This window comes from Giraffa tippelskirchi, chromosome 6 (genome assembly GCF_054371585.1).
Source record: "Giraffa tippelskirchi isolate mGirTip1 chromosome 6, T2T-mGirTip1v1.2.pri, whole genome shotgun sequence".
Lineage (NCBI taxonomy): Eukaryota > Metazoa > Chordata > Mammalia > Artiodactyla > Giraffidae > Giraffa > Giraffa tippelskirchi.
Genome location: NC_137280.1, coordinates 128230869 through 128255652, shown reverse-complemented (window position 1 = coordinate 128255652; position 24784 = coordinate 128230869). Strand labels below are relative to the sequence as shown.

The 24784-nt window shown below is 36.6% G+C and overlaps 2 protein-coding genes across 5 annotated transcripts in view; one reads left to right on the top strand and one right to left on the bottom strand.

The window, feature by feature from the left end:
* KCTD16 (potassium channel tetramerization domain containing 16) overlaps window positions 1-5299 on the bottom strand; it is a 333749-nt gene extending 328450 nt beyond the window's left edge. Inside the window, exons 1-2 of one of the 2 annotated variants that reach the window (XM_081504974.1) lie at window positions 5014-5259; window positions 2761-2820 (exon numbers count right to left, since the gene is read on the bottom strand). The gene's annotated coding sequence lies outside the window, so the exon portion shown is untranslated. Of the gene's footprint in view, window positions 1-2760 lie in introns of both variants that reach the window. The other variant, XM_081504973.1, reaches the window with a different exon arrangement.
* Window positions 5300-5367: 68 nt separating this feature from the next.
* Window positions 5368-24384, top strand: YIPF5 (Yip1 domain family member 5). Of its 3 annotated transcripts, none has more exons than XM_081504977.1 (6): window positions 5368-5488; window positions 6009-6124; window positions 16567-16739; window positions 17567-17712; window positions 19417-19598; window positions 20914-24384. In XM_081504977.1, the coding sequence occupies exons 3-6, from the start codon at window positions 16619-16621 to the stop codon at window positions 21074-21076; spliced, it is 612 nt and encodes a 203-aa protein (XP_081361103.1). In that variant the 5' UTR covers window positions 5368-5488; window positions 6009-6124; window positions 16567-16618; the 3' UTR covers window positions 21077-24384. The 3 variants fall into 3 exon arrangements, with proteins under 3 accessions (XP_081361103.1, XP_081361102.1, XP_081361101.1); XM_081504976.1 differs by having other exon boundaries at window positions 6009-6128; window positions 16617-16739; XM_081504975.1 differs by having other exon boundaries at window positions 6009-6128.
* The last annotated feature ends 400 nt before the right edge of the window (window positions 24385-24784 follow it).

The following is a 24784-nucleotide window of genomic DNA, read 5'->3' as shown; positions in this document are numbered from 1 at the left end:
TTTGGAGAGCCCAGGAAAGAAAAGATATTTATGAACCTAAAATCAACTATTCTTTTAAATGATATTAATCTTTCTAAAACAAAATCTTAGCAAGAGTCAAGAAATACTTATATTTTCTTCCAGAGAGAAAAATTTATTATCTCAGACAGTAGGGGATTTGTGATTGTCATTAATTTCTGCAGATTTAAGACTGCAGGGGAAGAGTCAAAAACATCCTAATGGTTTAATGTAAAATCAAGATGCAAAAATGTGCTTGTCTTTGATTTCCAGATCAAAATTTTCAGAATTTAATGAAAGTTGTAAGTTTGATTTCACATACCTCTGTTTTAAAATGAAATTATCTTCATTTAAAGAAAACAGTTTAATCAGTGTTATAATTAGAAGTCTTAAGAATAAAACATCATACCCAAGTACATTAAAATGGTTAAGAGAGAGTAACCTACTCTTTCTCAAGACCATAATAATAACCATTCTTTGTTCAGAGAATATGCATTCTCTAACATTTAGGAAAGAATTGAAGAAAGTAAGAATAACGCTTTTTAAAAAGAGTATGCTGCTTCACAGGGGCTTCAAGCTAGGAGATTCTCTCTCACGGCCACCTGTCACGCGCCCAGTGATCTAACTCATACTCAGGCAAGCATGCGTGTGTGTGCACGTTCAGTCACTAAGTCATGTCCAACTCTTTGTGACCCCATGGACTGTAGCCCACCAGGCTTCTCTGCCCATGGAATTTTCTAGGCAAGAACATTGGAGTGGGTTGTCATTTCCCGTTCCAGGAGATCTTCCTGGCTCAGGGATCAAACACATCTCTTGCATCTCCTGCATTGGCAGGCAAATTCTTCACCACTGTGCTACCAGGGAAGCCTTATTCAGGTGAGATACTGTTATTATCAAAATATTAAGGTGAAAATCATATCAAAATTAAAAACTAGGATTTTGTAGCTCGAGCGTGTATACACCAAGAGGCAAGATACAAACTTAAACAAGAACATCTTAAACTTACATTTAAATTATCTGCCTTAAAGCAAAAGGAGCAATATCTAGCCCTGGAAGTATTGTTTAATAATAAAAATAGAGTTGAATATGACATCCATTATAACAGCAAAGAGTTAAACTGTAGTGAGAGGTATGGTAGCTTGAAGTGGGTATAACTGAGAGGGTAAGGAAGAATCTTAACAGAAAAATATAAAAAATGAACTGTCTAAGGAAGTGTAATAGATTACACCTGCAGTAATTTCTAGACTTTACTCTCATTGAGTATATAAAACCTGATCCCTTTATGATTTTAAGAAACGTTATATATTAAAATTTTATGGCAACTATTTTTACTTGGCCAAGACAGTCATTTTCTTTCTTTGCACATAAACATATTTTCTGCAACATTAATCAACTTATGCATTGTCTCTTTATAAATTAAATTCTATTTATTGAGGGAAGAGAAGATAAAAAGGCACATAAAGCAGAAATATGAACACATTTTCCTTAGTGTTTGAAATAACATGAAATACATCAAGAAAATCAAATATGGATAGCACTGTACAATTTTCAAGTACAACTGCTCCAACGTATGAGTGGTTCTTAAACCAATAGTATCTGACATGGAAAGATATTTGTGAGACTAAAATTAGCAATGTAAACAAGCCCAATTTGGAGAATCCGGGGCAGAAGGTGAAGAAAGCATATTTTTATATACCCCACAATATGAAAAGACAAATTATAAAATAGTTCAAAACCTGTAGGGAAGCATTGGAATGAATGTATGTGGCTGATCTCAGAAATGCAAAGTTTGTTCAAACCTTATCATTATAGTTTTTAAAAGTCCATTTTGGTTGCTGATAAAATCCTATTGCTTCTGCAGCTATACAGATTTAGCAATGATGATAACTGTATGCATTCATTGAGTACTTAGTATTTAGACACAGATGCATGTGTGCCAATTGGCTTCAGCCATTTCCAACTCTTTGCAGCCCTACAGACCTTAGACTGCCAGGGTCCTCTGTCCATGGGATTCCCCAGGCAAGAATACTGAAGTGGGATGCCATTGCCTCCTCCAGGGGATCTTCCCCACCCAGGGTTCGAATCCACCTCTCTTATGTCTCTTGCATTGGCAGGTAGGTTCTTTACTGTTAGTGATACCTGGGAAGCCCTAGACATAGATAGTTAAATGCATTATCTCATAACAATCCTCCTAGCAACCACACATGATGAATATGCTTATTATCCTGCTCTTACACATGAGAAATATGAGGCCCAAAGCCCTTAACTAAGTTACTGAAGGTTCATGGCTAGTAAGTGTAAATGGCGAGTGGTTCATGGCTAGAAAGGATGTAACCAAGCAGTCTGGTTCCAGAACATGCATCATTTATCACTATACATTATTAGCTAAATTACATGACTAATATAATTAAACTTGAACATTAGGAGATTTGTTATGTAACCAACAAGGAAATTAAAAAAAAATATTTTGAAAATCAATTTGAACATATACTCATTTGGGGATGCTGATATAATTATCAACTGTCCAATTGCAATTTTAGCATATTATATATACATATATAGATAACCACATATTAGACAAAGTAGTATATTCATTAGAAATATTGCCTTTCCCCCATTCACATATGTAACATAATAACAAAATAGTCTAGTGGTTTAGCACAAGGACTTGGGATCCAGACCATCTGGGTTCAAATCTCAGGTCTACAAATTATTTAACCTCTCTGTTCTCAGTTTTACTAAGAAAAAATAGAAAGTACCTACCTTATCAGGTTGTTGGGAAAAGTAATTGAGTTCAAAGGTGTGAAGAGCTTGGAGCAGTGCCTAGGACACAGTAAGTATACACAAGGGTTAGCTATTACATTTTTCAAATACACCTTTGGCATGAGGGGCTCTGCCATCACTAGAACCCAGTCCTCTAATGCTGGGTTTTTTTTTAAACATTATTTCCCCTTCCATCTAAGGTATTTGAGATATAGAACTTCTACCATCAGTGAAATTCTTATTGCAGACCACAACATCTATCCAGGGGTCCCCAGCCTCTGGGATCTAATGTCTGATGATCTGAGGTGGAGCTGAGGTAATAATAATACAAATAAAGTACACAACAAATGTAATGAGCTTGAATCATTCCAAAACGAACAACCTCTCCACTGCTGGTCTGTGGAAAAAATGTCTTCCATGAAACTGGTCCCTGGTGCCAAAAAGGTTGGGAATTTCTGCTGATCGAACATTAGAAATGCAATTTAAGAGGATATCTGTGAGCTCTACATTGGAAATACTTACAGTGTTGCTTTAAAAATTGTCTTTAAAAGACTTAAAAAAAAATAAAGCACCATTAGGCACTTAACAATATTGAAGTCAAAGTCCCAAGAATAATTATTACATTATGGTTAAAGTTCATTGCCTTTCGCAAATCAGTTCTGTCCAAAAGCATTCGATGTTGCTATAGGCAAATGTCTTCATAAAAAAAATTTATTGTTAAAAGTAAAATAACTGAAATAACAGGTCCAGAATTTGATGAGGAAACTCTTTCCTAAGAGATAAAGGATAACTTGGGAGAACTATAATGGTCATATTTGAGTTAGATAATTAATATTCATGGATAGCGAAAACAAGTCTTCGGCACTTAACACTGGTTTTTACCATAATTACCAGGTTTCACTGTGGAACTTGACATAATAAGCACACAGCTGTCAAATCCCCACCTCACTTGATGGCCATGGATATAGCTGAAAGTAGGGGGAAAGGACCTATGTTCAAACCATCATTTCCTGACACAATTCCCCATGATATATTTACTGTAAAATAGAGAGAAAAGAAAGCATATCCAAGATAGCAAAGCACAATTTAACTGCCATTCTTAAAAAGCAGAGTTTTCTTGTATAAGAATGTAGAAGTGTTAGTGTATAGATTAGCATGACTGTCAATATAATTAACAGATATTGTTCATGATTAGAAATAATTAACAGATTATTGTTCTTCCTTTTTTTGTTCTAAGTTTAGAGACTGACATCTAGGTCCCAGGGAAGGACTGGGCAGCCTCTCCAGAACCCCTTCACGTTCCATTATCCCTTGACCTGGTTGAGGTTCTCTCCTAATGAAGCCGTCTCAATGACTTTAACAGAAGTCAGCATGTTTACCAAGTACTCCAGTTTCCTCTAATATTTTTTCTGGAGACTATCATGGGGTGGCACGAGGTGGGGTATGAAACCAAAAAAAAAGAAAACTTCTAAAAAGAAAAGCCTGAATTACTAGCTATGAAATTAATTGATAGTCTCAGAGTCCCCAAGGAGCTCTGCAGGCTACCAAACAAACAATAAGGAAGATTTAGTCATATAGCAATTTTCTTGCTTGGCTTTTCATTTGGGGCCAGGATTGAAGAAGAAAAAAAATCCAGTAAATACAGTAATTACTCTCATGGACAGAAGCAGAAGTTGAGTAACATCTTTATCTAACAATTCATTCATAAGCAAGTAATTTTTAACTCTCATATTCTTGTATTTTGTTCAAGTTTGAGAGTAATATCTCTTTTGGACAGGAAAAAAATGGAAACATCAGAATAAACAGACTAGAATTTTTTTCAGTAAGATCACTAAGTAAATGAAGTGATACATTAATACACATTGTTGGTAACTAGAAACTTCTTCCTAGGTAGTGAAGCTTAAAGAGAGTACAACATATAGTTTATCAGCCAAACTAATATTTTTGAAAATGAAAAGGGAACAAAATTAATAATTATGCTGGAAAAAGCAGGGTTAGAATGGGACAACTGAGGCTGTCTCCAGCAAATTGGGATATAGCCATTCTATGTAGAATTCTGCAGATGGTGTGTGTGTGTGTGTGTATTCTGCAGATGGTGTGTGTGTGTGTGTGTGTGTGTGTGTGTGTGTGTGTGTGTATTCTGCAGATGGTGTGTGTGTGTGTGTGTGTGTGTGTGTGTGTGTGTGTGTGTGTGTGTGTGTGTGTGTGTGTGTGTGTGTTCAGTCAGACTGCAGTGTGTGTGCGTGTTCTCACTCAGTCAGGACAGCAGTCCACCAGGCCCCTCTGTCCACGGAAGTTTCCAGGCAACATTACTGGATTGAGTTGCCATTTCCTCTTCCAGGGGATCTTCCCAACCCAGGGATGGAACCCCAGGTCTCCTGCGTCTCCTGCATTGGCAGGCAGATTGTTTACCAGTGAGCAACAATTGCTGCGCCTGCGCCTTTCTGCCTCCACCACTAACCAAGCAGCCAACTTCCCCTCTTCCCGTAAGTCCGCCGCGGGACTTAGTTGGCCACACTGCGCATGCTCCACATCGCCTTTCCCGCCTCCCGCCCTCCAGCCCGAGCCCAAAGTCTGCCAACACGCCTGCGCGAGCGGGCGTGCCCCGGAAGCAGTTTTTTGCCCTTCTGACACGTAGCAACGGGTCCAGTACAGGGTCCTTAGCCGAATTTGGGGGGCTTGGGGGGGCCTGCCAGAGCTACCGCCGCCGCTGCTACCTCCAGGTTTGGTGAGTGCCCAGTTCCGTGGCATGATGGTCGATTTCTCCCCTCACCTGGGCAGGGCGGCTCGTGGCCGCCGCTTGGCGCCGCGCCCGGGTCCTTTCTCTCCGACCCTCCCTCCCTTTCGGGCCTTGCTGACTAGGATCCTGCGAGACTATGCGCTTTCCCGTCCCAGGCCCTATTTTGCAAAGAGGCTGTCGTGTTTTCAGCTGTAAAGCCCTATCCCGAGGTGACAAATCATCTTTGCTGTTGTTGGTATTTTAGACCCCACAGAACCCCTCCTCCCGCGTCCCCGCCCCTACCCAGGGCTTATCAGCCCCTCGAAGTGGAGGTATCTTCCTGGGCCTTGACTTAGAGGCATTTCTTTAGCACACCCCACCCCGCGACCCACCTTCCAAATGCTGCAATGCTAAATTCCAGAAGAATTATTTGCCTCCTTCCTAGGGTATTCGCTTAAGTAACGTGTCAGGGTCGAATTCAGGAGGCCCTTGAGCGTAAGCTGTCTTTGCCATTTCTTTTCTGTTGCAGATCATTTGCAATGTCAGGCTTTGATAATTTAAACACGGATTTCTACCAGACAAGTTACAGCATCGATGACCAGTCACAGCAGTCCTACGATTATGGAGGAAGTGGAGGACCCTATAGCAAGTAACATTTCAACTTTGGCCATTTGTTTTGTCGAGATTGCAGTGAAAGCATGTACCCTGAATGTTTGGTTCTGCCTAAGACTAAATGTGTGAACAAGTTGCTTATCAGGAATGTGACGTTTCATAATCTTCCTGCCTCCGGAGAGATCTTGACACTTGTTTGGGTCGGACGACATTGTCCTCTTTACAGTTTGGTATTTTCTGCAAAATATTCAGATGTGCCATGAGTGGGAAAATAGATTGTTGAAGAACTTTTTTCTAGTACAGTATTTGAACATCATTTAGGGTATGGATAGGAGCGTAAAGTACCTAGACATAGGCTGTTTAGACCACAAGAGTAGTTAAAAATTAAATTAAAATCTTTTGACAGCTTCCTTAGTAGTTAAATCAGTCCAGTTTTCAGAGTTTATCGATTGTTAACTGAAAGCACTGACTGGCACTGTTGAACAGTGTAAGCTCCCTACTGTGATTCATCAGGTAGTTTGCATATAGCAACTGATAATCACTTTTATTACTTCTCATACCAAAACTTTTGGTCAGTCAGTACGTGCAACTTGCCAGTTGCAGATTGAAGGAGGGGGGCGCAGGGGTGGAGACTCAAAACCTTCCAGTCCTGAACTGTTGAAACAACAACAACAACAACAAAATGTATTTTTTTCATAGTTTCCAGTGTTTGTGAAAAAAAATGAAGGGTTTTTACCAGTCTCCTCTAGGACATCATATTCTTGGTTTCTTGTGTGTGTTCATTCTCAGTCATGTCCAACTCTTTACGGCCCCATGGACTGTAGTCCACCAGACATTTCTGTCTGTGGGACCTCCCTGGCAAGGACACTGAAGTGAGTTGCCATTTCCTTCTCCATTTTAGTTTCTTAGATTGTTAAGATTAATCTTCTCAGCCTCCCTTTTAGTGAAGGAGTTTCTTATACCAGGGTTACTTAACTGTTTTTAGATGGTCCAGGGTCCCTTAGAGAATCTGAAGAAAACTAGGGGCCTGTTTCTGAGAAATACATGTTTGCAGTCAGACATCTGTATTAATGTGTGTATAATGTCCAGACAGTTCATGTGTTAACTCATGTGCATATGGCCCCTGAATTGAAAACCATGAAAACTGTCCCAGGATGAGGGCATGGAAAGAGTGTGTATCTAGTCTGAGAGAAGCATTAGTACTAGGTCCTGTTGAAATTAACACAGTGTGGTTTGTCTTGTATAGGCTATACTTTTTACAAAAGCAAAAACAAAAGAAACCTGGAATCTGCTTATTTTGGTTCATTGTAAAGCTTTTTTCCCCTAAAATTTAACACAGTGAACAGTGGAAGTGAGCACGTAAATAATAATCTCTCTCTGAATCACTTTTTTTCTTTCTGTTAAATTCTCAGTTACATAATGCCATTGAAGATTTATCTCTTTTTATCAGTTAATTGGTCATGATTGGAGAAAATCTGTTGAGAAATTTCCATTCATTTATTTACCTAAATACATATTTATTTGTGATTGTTCAGTGTATGACAGGGCAGATGAATGTAAGAAAGGCTGGAGTGCTGCAATAGGGCTTGGGAAAACCTATCTCTGTATGTGGACCTGGGTGTATTTTTAACCAAATGATATTGTTTAGATTCAACAGAATTATTCCACTTAGATTTCAAGTGAAAATGTATCTCTTCCTTTCTTATGTTTCTTTCTTTCTGTCCTTGTTAGCATCTCTTAAAGGTGTAACTTGTCTTCTCTGTACACTTAGCATCTCACTTCAGTTCTCCATAGAGCGGTTGTTTTAGATATGCTGTTGCTAACTACCCTCACAGTTCCATTTCAACCAAATCATGTACTGGTAAGCGTTGCTTCAGCGCTTGTAAGGAAGTTTTATTCCAGATACTTGTATAAATGTTACTGCCAATTAATCAATATGAATTTATAGATTTTGCTGAGGAAAATAAGACTAGTGTATTAGCAGGAATAACTGAGTTTCTGAACTTTAAGAAAAATTGAGCTCTTCTGTATGTGCCTTCAATTGGATCTGCCCCTTAATGACATTTTTATGTTTATCTCAGTTTATCAAATAATATTTTGTTTGTTATGTCAACTAGGTAACAAAGGTCAGCTAACTTTTCTCTTTATTGATGAAAATACAGGTTCAGATATAATCTCACTTGGATTGTCTTCAAATTTTGACTTGGGTTATTATTAGTTCATAGTTCTACATTTGCCCTATGAAGTCAGTTTTAACATTTTGCATAGTTTCCACTATGGGTACTTTATATTCATATAAAAAAAAATAAACCCAAAAAGTAAAAGGACCTTTGATCTCAATCTGCTGAGTTTTACGAATGTCTTATTAGACATTGTATTATAGATATGGGTATGAAATATATAGAAATACCAACTATATATTTTTTAAAGCACTGAAAGGTATTATTTTTTCATCTTCCTTTAACTGATAATACCTTTATGGACCACCTATGGATTTTGATGAGCTTAAGTTGTCAACCCAGTATGTTAAGAGGCTTTCTCTTTGTTGTTGACACTGAGTGCTTATGAGAGCATTGGTTTCATCTGCTACTTTTCCTGCTGTAGTAATGTTGATTTAGTCTGTAATGGTCATGTCTACCATATTATGTTTTAATTTAAAATCAGTAGGAGTGAGTCAGGAATTTTCCTGAGCAGATCCTGCCAGAAAAGGGAAAGTGTAAAATTCCATGGTATTGTCTTTCATCTGATGAAGGAATAATAGTGTCACATTTAAAGCTCTTATTTGCTTGCATTATTTCTCTTCCTTACATGAAATTTATGAGTCTGTATCAGTGGTTCTGAAGTGTTGTCTACAGACTCCAGAGTGTCCTTGAGATCCTTCCAGGAGGTTTTGAAAGGTCAAAACTATTTTTGCCATAATAGTGAGACATTTTGCTCTTCCGTGGTGGCCCAGATGGTGAAGAATCTGCCTGCAACGCCGGAGACCCAGGTTCGATCCCTGGATCGGGAAGATCCTCTGAAGAAGGAAATGGCTACCCACTTCAGTATTCTTGCCTGGAGAATCCCCATGGATAGAGGAGTCTGGAGGACTACAGTCCATGGGGCCATAAAGAGTTGGACATGACCGAGTGGTTAACACACACACAGTGAGACATTTTATACCTTTTTAGGTGTCTTGACATTTGCACTGGTGTTGCAAAAGCAGTGATTGGTAAAACTGCCAGTATCCAAATGTGAATCAAGACTGTGGCATCAAATTGTTCTAGTAGTCATTGTATTCTTCATCACATACTTGCTGGGGATGAGTGAAGCCATTTCATTTAAAGATGCCCTTGGTGAAGCTGTAAGAATTATTGTTTTAAATCCTGACCCTTGACAATACACATTTTTAAAATATTCTATGTGACAAAATGGGAAATAGTTCTAAAGCACTTCTACTTCATACTAAAGTATAATAATTATCTCTAGGAAAAGCACCTGTGCAATTTGAGTCACAAGCTGAATTAGCCACTTTTTCATGGAAACCTTTCTTTGGAAAGAAGATCTGACAGACAAACTATGGTTATTCAGACTTGAATAATTTCTCAAAAATGAATGAAGTGACCTGTTACTTCAAGGAAAGCAGTTGACAGTATGTGTGGCCAATGATCAGATTCACATTTTCAGGCAAAAAGAAGCATTTTGGAAAACTTGTATCCATCACTGTGAACTTGTCAGCTTCTTGGTAATTAACTATTTTCTGATGAGATCAGTGATATTAACAAATATGATTTATATACATATATTTCATATTAAGTGAGTCTATATTTGGAACATCTGCATAACTCATATTAATATTTTCTAAATGGCCAATGCATGATGTTACAGAATTATACATGAGTAAAGAAAGGCAGTTCATTAGCATTCTTTCCAATTGCCACATTGCAAGTTAAGTTTAAAAAACTATCACTTTGCTCTGTGCTTTGATGTCTCAAAAAGAATATTAATGATAATCTGAAAAGATTATTAAAGCACTCTATTTTCCAACCACATGTCTGCAACACTAGATTTTCTTCAGATACTTCAACTAAATGGTACATCACAGGAGAATGAATACAGAGGCAGATATAAGAATTTTCAGCTGTCTTGAAAAATAGCCTTTTCATTTAAAAAAAGTTTATGGTAACAGATAATAGATTTAATCTTACTTTAACATATTAATAAGTATTTTAAACATTTGTTTTAATTTCTAAAATGAAAAAATGTTGATAAATATTACCCACATAAAAAATTTTAGGAGTTTTCAATAACAAATAAGATCAAGGAGTTTGAGAACCATGGGTTTATGTCATTCTTTTTGTTTTTTCTCTTGCATACACATTTATATTCTCTGTCTTTCTCACCCTGGAGAAAGAGAATAAAATACAATCTGTTTGTGCAGATTGTACTAACCTCCATATGGAGCTTTTCTACTTGTTCTATGAACTCTAAGGTGAATTTATGATACATCCTTAGAGAGATGGCACTATAGCATATTCTACTAAATTAGAAGATGTGAGTTCTTATCCCAATTCAGCCAGCTAGCCCCATGGGAGTTGTGTGTCTGTGTGTGTAATTAAGTAAGTAAATAAATAGTAATCAAAGTATTTGCATACCAAAATGACTGGGGAAATCCATTTACAGAAAAAAAATAACAGATGTTGATGTCAGATAGGATTTGAAGGTGATTTTTATTACAGTTGTTATGAGTTAGCTACTGGAATTAGAAAGTCTGGTTCTGAATCCTTGCACCACTGTGGACAAATCATTTTAACCCAAATATCAGTTTTCACATTTTGGTAATGAAAAGGATGATAAAGTTAACCTTCTAGAGTAGTGAGAATAATGTGAAGCAATTCACATTAAACACTTTACACAGTACTATTCAAAAGTTATTATATATGTTCTTGGAAATTGCAGTAGCTATATATTATATATAACATTTTAGAGTTAATGAATTTCAACAAATAATAACTACATAGGATTTTTAAAGGTACAAAAGATTATAATCTGAAAACTAAGTGTTTTTCTTCACCTGTTTTTGGGTTCCTTTACCTGTATAACTTTTTTGGGCTCCAAAATCACTGCTGATGGTGATTGCAGCTATGAAATTAAAAGACGCTTACTCTTTGGAAGGAAGGTTATGACCAACCTAGATAGCATATTTAAAAGCAGAGACATTACTTTGCCAACAAAGGTCTGTCTAGGCAAGGCTATGGTTTTTCCAGTAGTCATGTATGGATGTGAGAGTTGGACTGTGAAGAAAGCTGAGCGCCGCAGAATTGATACTTTTGAACTGTGGTGTTGGAGAAGACTCTTGAGAGTCCCTTGGACTGCGAGGAGATCCAACCAGTCCATCCTAAAGGAGATCAGTCCTGGGTGTTCATTGGAAGGACTGATGTTGAAGCTGAAGCTCCAATACTTTGGCCACCTCATGCAAAGAGTTGACTCATTGTAAAAGACCCTGATGCTGGGAAGGATTGGGGGCGGGAGGAGAAGGGGACGACAGAGGATGAGATGGTTGGATGGCATCACCGACTCGATGGACATGGGTTTGGGTAAACTCTGGGAATTGGTGATGGACAGGGAGTCCTGGCATGCTGTGATTCATGGGGTCGCAAAGAGTCGGACACGACTGAGCGACTGAACTGAACTGAACTGAACCTATTTAATTGCATATATAATGTATATGTATATAAAACACATATATGCCTAGATGTGCATATATATTCTAAAAAGCATAGTCACAGTGGGTGCATGCGATGTATACTATTCTGCATATGTTTTTTCTTTTTTTAAATTTTTATTTATTTATTTATGCGTTTTTTTGGCCACACTACATGGCATGCAGGCTTAGTTCCCTGACAAGGACGAGAGGTTTGAACCTGCTCTAGAGTCTTAACCCCTGAACCACCAGAGAAGTTCTTGAATGTTAGTTTTTTTTCTTTTCCACTAAATGTTTTTGATTTTCATTTCTTTCAAGTACCTACAAAACTGCCTCATTCTGTTCAACAGATGCATAGTAATCTATGCCCATATCACAATGTAGTTACAGATAGATATTTATATTGTTTTGGTTTCTTTTTTTGCCATTAAAATATTGCTGCAGTGCATTCTATCAATTTATTTTATAGCCAGAAAAATAGTATTTTTAAGCATGTACTGGACTAGCATGATAAGAGAAAATGAGCTATGTGTAGTTGAAATTTTAATTAATTAGTTTTTTTATTGATTAATTAACTTTTGGTTGCACTAGATCTCATTGTTGCAGGTAAGCTTTCACTAGTTGCAGCGAGCAGGGGTTACTCTTTGTTGCAGTGCACGAACTTCTCATTGCAGTGGCTTCTCTGGTTGCAGAGCACAGGCTCTAGGCACACAGGCATCAGGAGTTGTGGCACACTTGTGCTCGGTAGTTGAGGCATGTGGGCCTAGTTGCTCTTCAGCACATTCAATCTTCCCAGACCAGGGATCGAACCCAGTATCGCCTGCGTTGGCAGGCGAACCTCCCATCCACTGTATCACCAAGGAATTCCACCTTTGATTTGCTTTTAATCAAGATGTTCAGTTAATTTAAAAATTAGATTTAATTTTTAAATCTATAGTAATAATGAGATCGTTAGGTTTTTATATTTATGAAAAAGCGACTATAAATTTTTAAAGAGAATTAGAGACTAAAAGATCTCTAAGGCATCTCAGCTCTCATTTTTAAAGTGTCTTACCTTTAAAATAATTACTTATTTCTTACTGTGTAATTGGATTAGTCCCACTGATAGATAGGTCATATTTTTCCAGAACATGGTGAAACAGATCATTAAAAGCTAATGCTTCAATATTCTTCTGTTCCGCTTCAATATTCTTCTATTGTTTTCATCACTAAAAAAGCCATAGCAAGGTCTGCTTCTAAAGGGTAAAGTTTGTTACAGTACATAGCAAAGGAGATAATAAGTGTACATTTACTTGAAAAAATAACTATTCAAATGCAAGGTGTGTTAATTATGTTTTGTTATATTCAGAAAGCTTTCACAAGAAAGATGCTTCTTATTTTTCACTTGTTGAAATTGATGATTGTTCTTAAAGACATTTATCCACTTGCAAAAAATAACATATTCCAGAGAATACAGAAGAGTGATTTAACACTCAATGGAGAGATCTGAGTTACAGTGCAAAATATATAGCACGTAGTACAAAGTCTGTCATCCTAAATTTTTATTCATAGTCTTAGGCATACATTGTATTTCACAGTGCACCAGGCCTCCCTGTCCATCACCAACTGCCGGAGTTTACCTAAACTCATGTCCTTGAGTCAGTGATGCCATCCAACCATCACATCCTCTGTCCTTCCCTTCTCCTCCCTCCCGCCTTCAAACTTTCCCAGCATCAGGGTCTTTTCCAGTGCATCAAGTTGCCAAAGTATTGGAGTTTCAGCTTCAAGATCAGTCCTCCCAGTGAACACTCAGGACTCATCCCCTTTAGGATGGACTGGTTGAATCTCCTTGCAGTCCAAGGGACTCTCAAGAGTCTTCTCCAACACCACAGCTCAAAAGCATCAATTCTTCGGCACTCAGCTTTCTTCACCGTCCAACTCTTACATCCATACATGACTACTGGAAAAACCATAGCCTTGACTAGACGGACCTTTGTTGGCAAAGTAATGTCTCTGCTTTTTAATATGCTATCTAGGTTGGTCATAACTTTCCTTCCAAGGAGTAAGCGTCTTTTAATTTCATGGCTGCAGTCACCATCTGCAGTGATTTTGGAGCCCCAAACAAAACAGTCTGCCACTATTTCCACTGTTTCCCCATGTATTTCCCCTGAAGTGATGGGACTGGATGCCATGGTTAGTTTTCTGAATGTTGAACTTTAAGCCACCTTTTTCACTCTCGTCTTTCACTTTCATCAAGTGGCTCTTTAGTTCTTTGCTTTCTGCCATAAGGGTGGTGTCATCTGCATATCTGAGGTTATTGATATTTCTCCCGGCAATCTTGATTCTAGCTTGTGTTTCTTCCAGCCCAGCGTTTTTCATGATGTACTCTGCATATAAGTTAAATGAGCAGGGTGACATTATACAGCCTTGACATACTCCTTTTCCTGTTTGGAAACAGTCTGTTGTTCCATGTCCAGTTCTAACTGTTGCTTCTTGACCTGCATACAGATTTCTCAAGAGGCAGGTCAGGTGGTCTGGTATTCCCATCACTCAGAATTTTCCACAGTTTATTGTGATCCACACAGTCAAAGGCTTTGGCATAGTCAACAAAGCAAAAGTAGATGTTTTTCTGGACTCTCTTGCTTTTTTGATGATCCAGCAGATGTTGGCAATTTGATCTCTGGTTCCTCTGCCTTTTCTAAAACCAGTTTGAACAGCTGGAAGTTCACAGTTCACGTATTGTTGAAGCCTAGCTTGGAGAATTTTGAGCATTATTTTACTAGCGTGTGAGATGAGTGTAATTGTGCAGTAGTTTGAGCATTCTTTGGCATTGCCTTTCTTTGGGAATGGAATGAAAACTGACCTTTTCCAGTCCTGTGGCCACTGCTTAGTTTTCCAAGTTTGCTGGCATATTGAATGCAGAGGACTTTCACAGCATCATGTTATAGGATTTGAAATAGCTCAACTAGAATTCCATCACCTCCACTAGCTTTGTTCATAGTGATGCTTCCTAAGGCCCACCTGACTTCACATTCCAGGATGTCTGGCTCTAGGTGAGTGATCACATCATTGTGATTATCAGGGTCATGAAGATCTTTTTTGTACAGTTCTTCTGTGTATTCTTGCCACCTCTTCGTAATATCTTCTGCTTCTGTTAGGTCCATACCATTTCTGTCCTTTATCGAGCCCATCTTTGCATGAAATGTTCCCTTGGTATCTCTAATTTTCTTGACAAGATCTCTAGTCTTTCCCCTTCTGTTGTTTTCCTCTATTTCTTTGCGCTGATCATTGAGGAAGGTTTTCTTATGTCTCCTTGCTGTTCTTTGCAACTCAGCATTCAAATGGGTATATCTTTCCTTTTCTCCTTTGTTTTTCACTTCTCTTCTTTTCACAACTATTTGTAAGGCCTCCTCAGAGAGCCATTTTGCTTTTCTGCATTTCTTTTTCTTGGGGATGGTCTTGATCCCTATCTCCTGTACAGTGTCACGAACCTCCATCCATAGTTCATCAGGCACTCTGTTTATCAGATCTAGTCCCTTAAATCTATTTCCCGCTTCCATTGTATAATTGTAAGGGGTTTGATTTAGGCCATACCTGAATGGTCAGTGGTTTTCCCTACTTTCTTCAATTTAAGTCTGAATTTGGCCATAAGCAGTTCGTGATCTGAGCCACAGTCAGCTCCCAGTCTTGTTTTTGCTGACTATATAGAGCTTCTCCATTTTGGGCTGTAAAGAATCTCATCGGTCTGATTTCGGTGTTGACCATCTGGTGTTGTCCATGTGTAGAGTCTTCTCGTGTGTTGTTGGAAGAGGGTGTTTGCTATGATCAGTGCGTTCTCTTGGCAAAACTTTATGAGCCTTTGCCCTGCTTCATTCTGTACTCCAAGGCCAAATTTACCGTTACTCCAGGTGTTTCTTGACTTCTACTTTTGCATTCCAGTCCCCTATAATGAAAAGGACATCTTTTTGGGATATTTGTCCTAGAAGGTCTTGTAGGTCTTCATAGAACCTTTCAACTTCAGCTTCTTCAGCATTACTGGTCTGGGCATAGACTTGGATTACTGTGATATTGAATAACTTGCCTTGGAAACAAACAGAGATCATTCTATCGTTTTTGAGATTGCCTCCAAGTACTGCATTTCAGACTCATTGGTTGACTATGATGGCTGCTCCATTTCTTCCAAGGCATCTTGCCCACAGTAGTAGATATAATGGTCATCTGAGTTAAATTCACCCATTCCAGTCCATTTTAGTTCACTGATTCCTAAAATGCCATCATTGACTCTTGCCATCTCCTGTTTGACCACTTCCAATTTGCCTTGATTCGTGGACCTAACATTCCAGGTTCCTATGCAATATTGCTCTTTACAGCATCGGACGTTACTTCCATCACCAGTCATATCCATATCTGGGTGTTGTTTTTGCTTTAGCTCCATCTCTTCATTCTTTCTGGAGTTATTTCTCCACTGATCTCCAAGTAGCATGTTGGGCACCTACCCACCTGGTAGTTCATCTTTCAGTGTTCTATCTTTTTGCCTTTTCATACTGTTCATAGGGTTCTCAAGGCAAGAAGACTGAAGTGATTTGCCATTCCCTTCTCCAGTGAACCATATTTTGTCAGAACTCTCCACCATGACCCATCTGTCTTATTGTAGATAATTAGCTTGATCTTAGTAGTTAATTTCAACCACCATTTATAAAAACTGGCGAAGTAGATATTCTTGAAATTGCATGACATATTTCCTGCCTGTCAGGGATATCAGATTTGGGCATTGACGTAATTCTGAAGTATGTAACTTTACTTGGCTTTTTAGACAGTATGCTGGCTATGACTATTCGCACCAAGGCCGGTTTGTCCCCGCAGACATGATGCAGCCGCAACAACCATACACCGGGCAGATTTTCCAGCCAACTCAGGCATATACTCCAACTACACCTCAGCCGTTCTATGGGAACAACTTTGAGGATGAACCACCTTTGTTAGAAGGTACAACTGATTGCAACTCTTGATAGTACTCTATAGTATACAGATGGTGAAAGTAAATCTTTGTTTGGAGAAGTTCCTCTTACCTTTAAAAGAATAAGGTTGTAGGCAAAAGTTTTCTATTAAGTGACTCATTTCGAACAACACTGAGCCAGAGAGAACCAGATTTTTAGTAGATCTTTATATAGTGATAATAAAGTATGTCACTATGTGAGCAGAATAACTTTTACTTTAGATTATTGATGAAATTCTATCTAGTAGAAGAAATGAGAGGAAATAGCATGGTATTGACTGTCTGCATGAAAACAAACTGATAGAGCTAGTAACATCAGTGTGTGGTGTTTTCAAATTGTATCTCCAAACCCAAAAAGCAATAGTTCTAAAACTTTGGGGTGAGATCAGATACCCTTTGGAAGTCCAGTGAAAGCTATGCATACTCGTCTCAGAAAAATACACATGTATACATAGAAGACATTGTTTTCTATACGTTTTCGCAGGGCCTCCTTTGTTTCTGAAGCCCCGGGTATAGAGCCCCTTACTATGAATGCTGTCTGTGTATTCTTTGCTATAAAGTCATAGTTCAGAGTGTCTGATTAATTATGTCCTTACCTTTTTCTAACACCAAACCAGAGATTTGATGTTTGTGGAATAAGCAGCATAATCAATAAAGACTGATTGAGGACTCACTAAAATAATACCATGTGATGTTGCTAGATCACTTTATTGATACTGGTTGTTTCATTTTTTTTCACCCTGTTACAACATAAATTCAGGTAAACTGAAAGTATGTCACAAATCCTAATTGACTTTCTTGTTTTCTTTTTCTTTAGAATTGGGTATCAATTTTGACCACATCTGGCAAAAAACACTCACAGTTTTACACCCCTTGAAAGTAGCAGATGGTAGCATCATGAATGAGACTGATTTGGCAGGACCAATGGTTTTTTGCCTTGCTTTTGGAGCTACATTGTTACTGGTAAGATTCTAGTTGGAACTCTCAGTGTGAGATTAAAGAATGGAATTTAAATATTCCACCAAGAGCCTTTATTAAGACTCTTCTTTTACGTCAAGTTTTGATCTGTCTTAAAAGGTATCGAGTTGTATAAGTTTATACATATTCGTCACTTCTCCATTGATAATATGGGTATATTTAGAAGTCATTTCTTGTTCCAATAAATGGTCCAATTATCAGGGAAAATTGTTAATAAATAACATGTAGCTTCAGTTACTCATCAGAATTCCTTCTTTTTTTTTAAGTCGTCCTTGAGTAGTGTTTTGTTGCATAAGTGCTGGTCTTTCTTATATATTATTTTAATATTTAATGAATTAATAAATTAAAAGACAAGTTTTAGTCTCTGTCTCTCATCTCTCTAAGAATGTTGAAGCGTATTGAAAATGAGAAATTGTAAATATAATTGTTAATGTTTGTTTTATCTTATGTCCTCTTCTGAATTAGAAGAGATAAACAATATAATGAATTAAAGATGGAACTTTTAGTCAGAAAAGCTAGCCATGAACTCAGTGCTTCTAATCTGCCCTTGATTTCACCCTTCACTTCCCTGTGATAAATAATCCTGTGCCTCCCACCTAACAAGATTGTTTTAGAAATTAAGACAGGTTATATGAGAACACTTTGAAAAGTTTAATGCATTGTACCCAGTGTCAGATTTTATTATTATTAATAAACCTTTTTAAACTTCTACACTCTTAATCAAATATTTACAAACAAGTATTGATTCTAACAAAAATCCCAGGGAGTTTTCCACTAATGTAATCTGTAGAGGTATTTTCATAATTGAGTTTCATATGTCAGATGTGTGACAAACCAGAACTTTTTAAAGGCTTTTCTGCAGACTGATTTTAGTGATAGCATGACCTGAGTACAGTGTTTGTTCACGTAGCGTGACTAAGAGTACTAACTCCAATTAAGTTAATGTTTATTGTCCTAAGATTGTTTAGTGATGTCTTTTGTAAGAGCAGAAAATTTTTAAAGTTTTTGCTTGTTTGTCAGAGAACTGTATAAAGCAACCAACAATTTGGAAAAATAATGAAAGAAGAAAATATCTTCCATTATATTCCTTTTGCCCAGTTGTTAATCACTTCTTTTTTCCTCCCCTCCCCACAGAACCCTGGCTCCCTGCTTATCCTGGCTTCCTTTCTCTTAATTCCTTTAACACCCATATAAAGTCAATGATGAAATTATTTCTGCTGTTAAAACGATTATGACTACATCTGCCAATGAAAATAAGTTGCAATTTTGGTGGAGTTGGGTGTGTTCAAGTGATATTAGCTACTATCCAAATATTTGAATGACTTTCCATCTTGTTTTGGTAGTTTATTTCCTTAAAATCAGCCAGATTTCTTTTTAGAAATCTATGACTTGAGGTGATTCTACAATGGTTTTATATCTTTATTTTTTGAATTCTATGCCAAACTCAAATGGTAGCTAGAAAATGAAATCCTGAATATCTGTGTTTCGAGAGGTGGGTACTTTAAACTTCTTAAGAAAGATATAAAAGGCAGTCTGCTCCCTGTTTTACTTCCCTATATAAAGAATAGATACCTCTGGATTTTAATCCTCACAAATTAAATATCTTCTACAGGTACCCCATTTTAGATGAAAGAAGCCCAAAGTAACTTTCTTTGCCCTCTTAACATGTCATCTTTTTGTTACACATAGGCTGGCAAAATCCAGTTTGGCTACGTGTATGGGATCAGTGCAATTGGATGCCTAGGAATGTTTTGTTTATTAAACTTAATGAGTATGACTGGTGTTTCATTTGGTTGTGTGGCAAGTGTCCTTGGATATTGTCTTCTTCCTATGATCCTGCTTTCCAGCTTCGCAGTGATATTTTCTTTGCAGTAAGTATTGATCTTTATTTTGGGAGTTGATTGACCCAATTCTGTGTAATAGAATTTAGCTCACTATCGGTTTGAGGTAAATCACTGATTCAATAAACAGATAGTGGCTGTTATAAATGAAGACTGTGTTACATACTTTTCAGTGATGAGTAATGGAAGTGAGAATAAATTTAAAAATCACTTATACCACCTCTGCTTTCCATATGATAAGGAATTTCACTAGTTTTAGGTAAACTTACCAGTGTCCATAAACAAATTGAACAGAGGTGATTGTTAACTTAAATATTACATGGAAGAGATCAGGTTGTTAAAATTATACTTACCTTCTCTTTGGTTTTTTTTATATCTCATTTCTTAACTATATCAGGCATATGCTAAGTGAATGAATAATAAATGCATATTCTCTATTTAGTAGCTTCTAAACTAAAACTGGAACTTTTTATGTCAAGAGACTGTTTCTAGCTTACTGTGTTCTCAAATATCCTTTTACACAGCTTTAAAGTTGTGTTTTCTTAAAATAATACTTTAAGTAAGAGTTAAAGAGAGAGGTATATATTACTGCTCATAAAGTTGCTCCTCATGGCCAGTGCACAGATGCTCTCTCAGTAGTTCAATCCCCTCCTTCTGGCTAGTGCTGGACATGAGGAAAGATTGATCTTTGTTATACCTAGAGTGGAAAAGAAGGCATAGGAGAAGAGTATATATCAACTGACACTAGAGATTTGGAAAGATGATAGCCTCACAGTGTCCCTGTTTTGGATGAAAATGCTTCAGATTTTCAGTGTAGAAACTGCTTCACTGTTCTCATTTGTTAAAATTGATATGTTTATATTTGAATTTTAAAGACATGTTTCTACTAAAACAGTGTTTTCCATCCAGAGGCAGTTTTGCTACCAGGAGACACTTTGCAATGTCTGGAGACAATTTCAGTTGTCAGAACTCTGGAGGGGCAGGGGTACAATGGATATTTTATGGCTAGAGGCCAGGGATGCTGCTGAATGTCCTAATGATGAACACAACAGCCCTCACCGCAGAAGCACACACAGGCCAAATGTCAGTGCTGCCAAGGTTGAGAAATTGTGCTAAATTAAGAAGCAGAATATGTTACAAATAAGCTTTTTATCACATAAAATAATTGAATTAACTGAGACACATCAGCATTTGAAGAAAGATCTTGGTTATTTCTGTAGACGTCTACATGTGATTTAATTTTTAAATACTTCTCTTAAGAATTGGTTATGGTAGTACTCTTACATAACTAATCTCACCTTCTGCTTTTTCTCTCCGCTCTCCATTTTTCTTTGTCTGTTAACAGAGGAATGGTAGGAATCATTCTTACTGCTGGAATTATTGGATGGTGTAGTTTTTCTGCTTCCAAAATTTTTATTTCTGCATTAGCCATGGAAGGACAGCAACTTCTAGTAGCATATCCTTGTGCTTTGTTATATGGAGTCTTCGCCCTAATTTCCGTTTTTTGAGTTGACTTTATCTGGGATGTGGACATCATTGGGCCAAATAACAAAAAGGACTTTGAACTCTTCAATCGGACCAGCAAACGGCTACAGTGCAACTCTCATGCAGATCTAATATTTGACTCTTGGAGCAGTGGAAGTAAATAAGTACCTTTTGTTCATTTTTATAGAACTTTTGAATACTATATTGGATTTATGCAGTATGACTAGATTTAAAAGATGTTTGTGCTTATACAAATAAGTGCTATTTCTTTCCTGTTCCTACAGCCTTAGAAAAACAACTTTTTCCTTTGCTAATTGTATATTATGGTGTTTTTGATAGATTTTTATCAACTGTGGGAAACTAACCACAGAGCTGATAATCTTAAAAACAATCCATAGTAGAGAAGACACAGGACTTACTGGAGAAATATTTTTCCAAGGAATTAGGAAAGAAAACTTGCCTGTATTGTCAAGTCAGATGCAATTGAAGCAAAAAAGTGATCCAATGTAAAGTTTTATGAGTTTACGCTTCAGAAATTTGACGTTCCTCTAAATTATCTCATGGAATTTTGGCTAAAATTCAGCAATACAGGTAGTTCACAGTCTACCTTATTGTAGATATGGAATGTGAATATCTGTTTAAATATTAGCATCAACTAAAACATAGTGACCTAGACTGGCCACATTAATGTTATGGTTGGATTTCCATGTTTCCCAGGAAAAAGAAAATCACTAACCTTTTTTGAGGAAAATATTTAAAATGTCACAATTTCAGTATTGCAGTTACCAATGTAAAGTGCGTTTGATGCTTACTGATTAAAATTTTCCCAATTAATTTAAACTGTGTTGTTGAGTTTACTTTTGCTAAACCAAGATTTTAGGTGTTCCGTTTTATTTAATTAGGTTCTGGTTTTGACTTGTATTCCTAGTTTATTCTAAGCTTTAAGAATAGTAGTCATCTAGTGTAGAATCAAAAAAAAAAAGTAAGATTAAACAAAAAGCAGTTTGTTTTGAGTTAAAACATTATTTTCTTGTATTAAACTTATTTCATTAATGTTATCAGGCTCTCGTTTAAAAAATCTATAAGGAAGTACTATATCTTGTGTACTGATTGGCTTTTTCTGGAGAAACTGCTTCTGATATTGGACAAAGCTCAGTTATGAGAAAGGTGCCATATTGAGAAGAAGTATTGCTTTTATTTTTTTTTTTTTAAAGAGGAGACTTTCAGACTAAAAAGAAATGCCAAGCTGTCATATTCTCAGTTCTTTTTTAGAGCTAGTTTTCAACTATAAAAGATTAAAATAATAAAAACATACTACTTATAAGAAGATCATGATTTCTGATCTCTGGAATTACATGAATTTGTTTTCTTCATTAATATGTAATCTTCTAGAGGAGTGCACTCACTAATTAGTTTTTGGCTGGGTTTTAAAACTTACCAAATTGTTTTAGAATATTTTTGTTACAGTCCTTGGGTAGTATTTTTTTTTTTTGCCTTTTTCAATTCATTTTATAAATGTAAACAGTTCTTCCTAAGATAAATGTTAGTATCCAGTTATTCCTAATGACTAGGGTAGATGATGTGCTAGGTGTTAAAATCTTCCACTGTTGGTTAAACTTAAGACCGTTAATCTTCAACCAGATTCCCCAAATGAATCAAATTGTTTTCTTATTTTTTGCCTCCACCTCCAACAAAATAACCTTTAGCTTAAATCAGTGATGTAGAGATTTTTGTTGTTAGCTGTCTTTTATTTAACCCCAAAATAATCAGTTGCAAAACTATTTTATATTTAGCTATTTTGTCAAAACAGCTATACAATGGAGTTGCCTTTGATGTAAGTAAGAGTTGAGCTCTCAAATATGTCTGTTTACATGAAGAGTCATATGTAGCCAAAATTTCCTCTTTGTAAAACTCAAATCAAAAATACAGTATATATAGCCATATTTGTGCATACTTAAAAAACAGATATACTGTGTCTCAAGAATACTATGTGGTAACTTTTTTCTACTGGTTCAGTTAAGTATCAGGAAGAGCATATGGTTTGCTTTTACACCCATTTTATGCCAAAACATGCTTGTACCTTTAAATACTGGAGATGCTCACAGCATTACTAAAAGCTTGCCTGTTCACTGTCTCTGAGTAAAACTGTCTGGGAGTGGAGTTTTCAGGTTCACTCACTCAAGCTAGTGTGTTGTTTATGCAAGCATGTGTATGCCAAGGACATGTAGTTGATTTTACATATAGTGTAAGTGTGTATTTTACAACTTTGCTGTAATACTGAATTTACCAATGGATGTTTCACGAGCTGTATAACAAAGCTTATAGAAATAGGCATTCTTTCACCAGATATAGTTATGCAGATAATGAAAAATTCTGTAAATCTTTAAATACTAACTATCCTCAGATGCTGCCTATCCAGTCAAAGAGAATTGTTTAAAATATATCTGATGACCTGATACTGGATAGGATCTAAGTACTATGCATATGACATTTTACAACTCTAATAGGCATTGCTCAACTCAAATATACTAAGTATATCAAAATATGCTTATAAAATATACTAAATATTATCAAAACTAAGGACAATTATCTCTATAATGTTATCTTACAGGATACTCTTATGCAATCATGAAGAATTATGGGCATCACGATAACATTTTGAGATCTGCCTGTTTTCATATAGAGCAGGTCTATTGTAATGACTCAGACAATTTGCTTAACTTGCCCTGTGGGAGGAAAAATATATGCTTGGCCTTTCATAAAGTAGGGCCAAAAGTTTTCCAAAAAACACAGCTTGGTACACAGATCATAGCATGAATAGAATAGCACTGGGCCTTCCTTCAAAACTTTAGCTAGAGCAAGCTTCCTCCCCAAATCGTGGCCCCAAGTGAAATTTATCCTCCCAAGTATCCACTGGTTCATTCTGTAGTGTCATATTCCAATTACTGGTCACCATGTGAACTTGCTTATTACAAATCTTAATTTATTTGGGAAAAAAGCTTAAAGTTATTTCTCAAGCAATTTGTATCTAATAATATGCTTATTTCAAAATAACTTTAAGAATGAAACATTTAGTATCAAGGCAAAAACATAAGTACCTTTTTAAATATAGTAATTAATAATGAGTTTCTTTTTTTCTTTTTAGGATGTATTTAGGGTTTGGGGAAAAGAGTGGCAATAACAAGATATCAAGGTTGATTGGAAATACCATAAGGAAAAATTGGTTCTTATACTTTAATAGATAAGTATGATCTGTCATTCGCTTGTCAAGCATATAGTGTTTCCTTTCAAAGATATTAAATAAAGCCTGTCCTTACCACTTTCTCCACAATGTAGGCTCTTATTATTTTACACCACCAATGAAGAAATAATTGACTTTTAATGAACTCTACTTCAGCCACCATCCAAATTATTGAAGTCTGAATTTTAATACATTATTATTACTTGAATTTCAATAAGGTATTTTGTTCATGAAAGCTCTTTTTGTAACTGGCCAATAGGTAAAAAATAAAGCATTAGATAGTAAATTATTGATTTCTAGAGATTGACAGATTACTTTGCCAAGTGTTTTATATTATTATTGTATTATTATCTCAGAGTGGGGACCTGAAAACCTGAAGAATGAAATCAAGACAATGTGTAGTTCTGATTTTTGCATCACAGATAGGAATATTTCTTCTTGTCCATTTAAGTTCCTAGTCTAGTTAATAAAGAACATTACCTGCTGATGG

What these genes read in the sequence shown, in the direction of transcription:
- YIPF5 (XM_081504975.1), top strand. Translation starts at nt 6,019, where the DNA reads ATGTCAGGCTTTGATAATTTAAACACGGATTTCTACCAGACAAGTTAC. An exon ending in TGAACCACCTTTGTTAGAAG is followed by an intron (nt 16,740 to 17,566) that starts GTACAACTGATT and finishes CTTTTTCTTTAG; the next exon opens with AATTGGGTATCAATTTTGAC. An exon ending in GCAGTGATATTTTCTTTGCA is followed by an intron (nt 19,599 to 20,913) that starts GTAAGTATTGAT and finishes GTCTGTTAACAG; the next exon opens with AGGAATGGTAGGAATCATTC.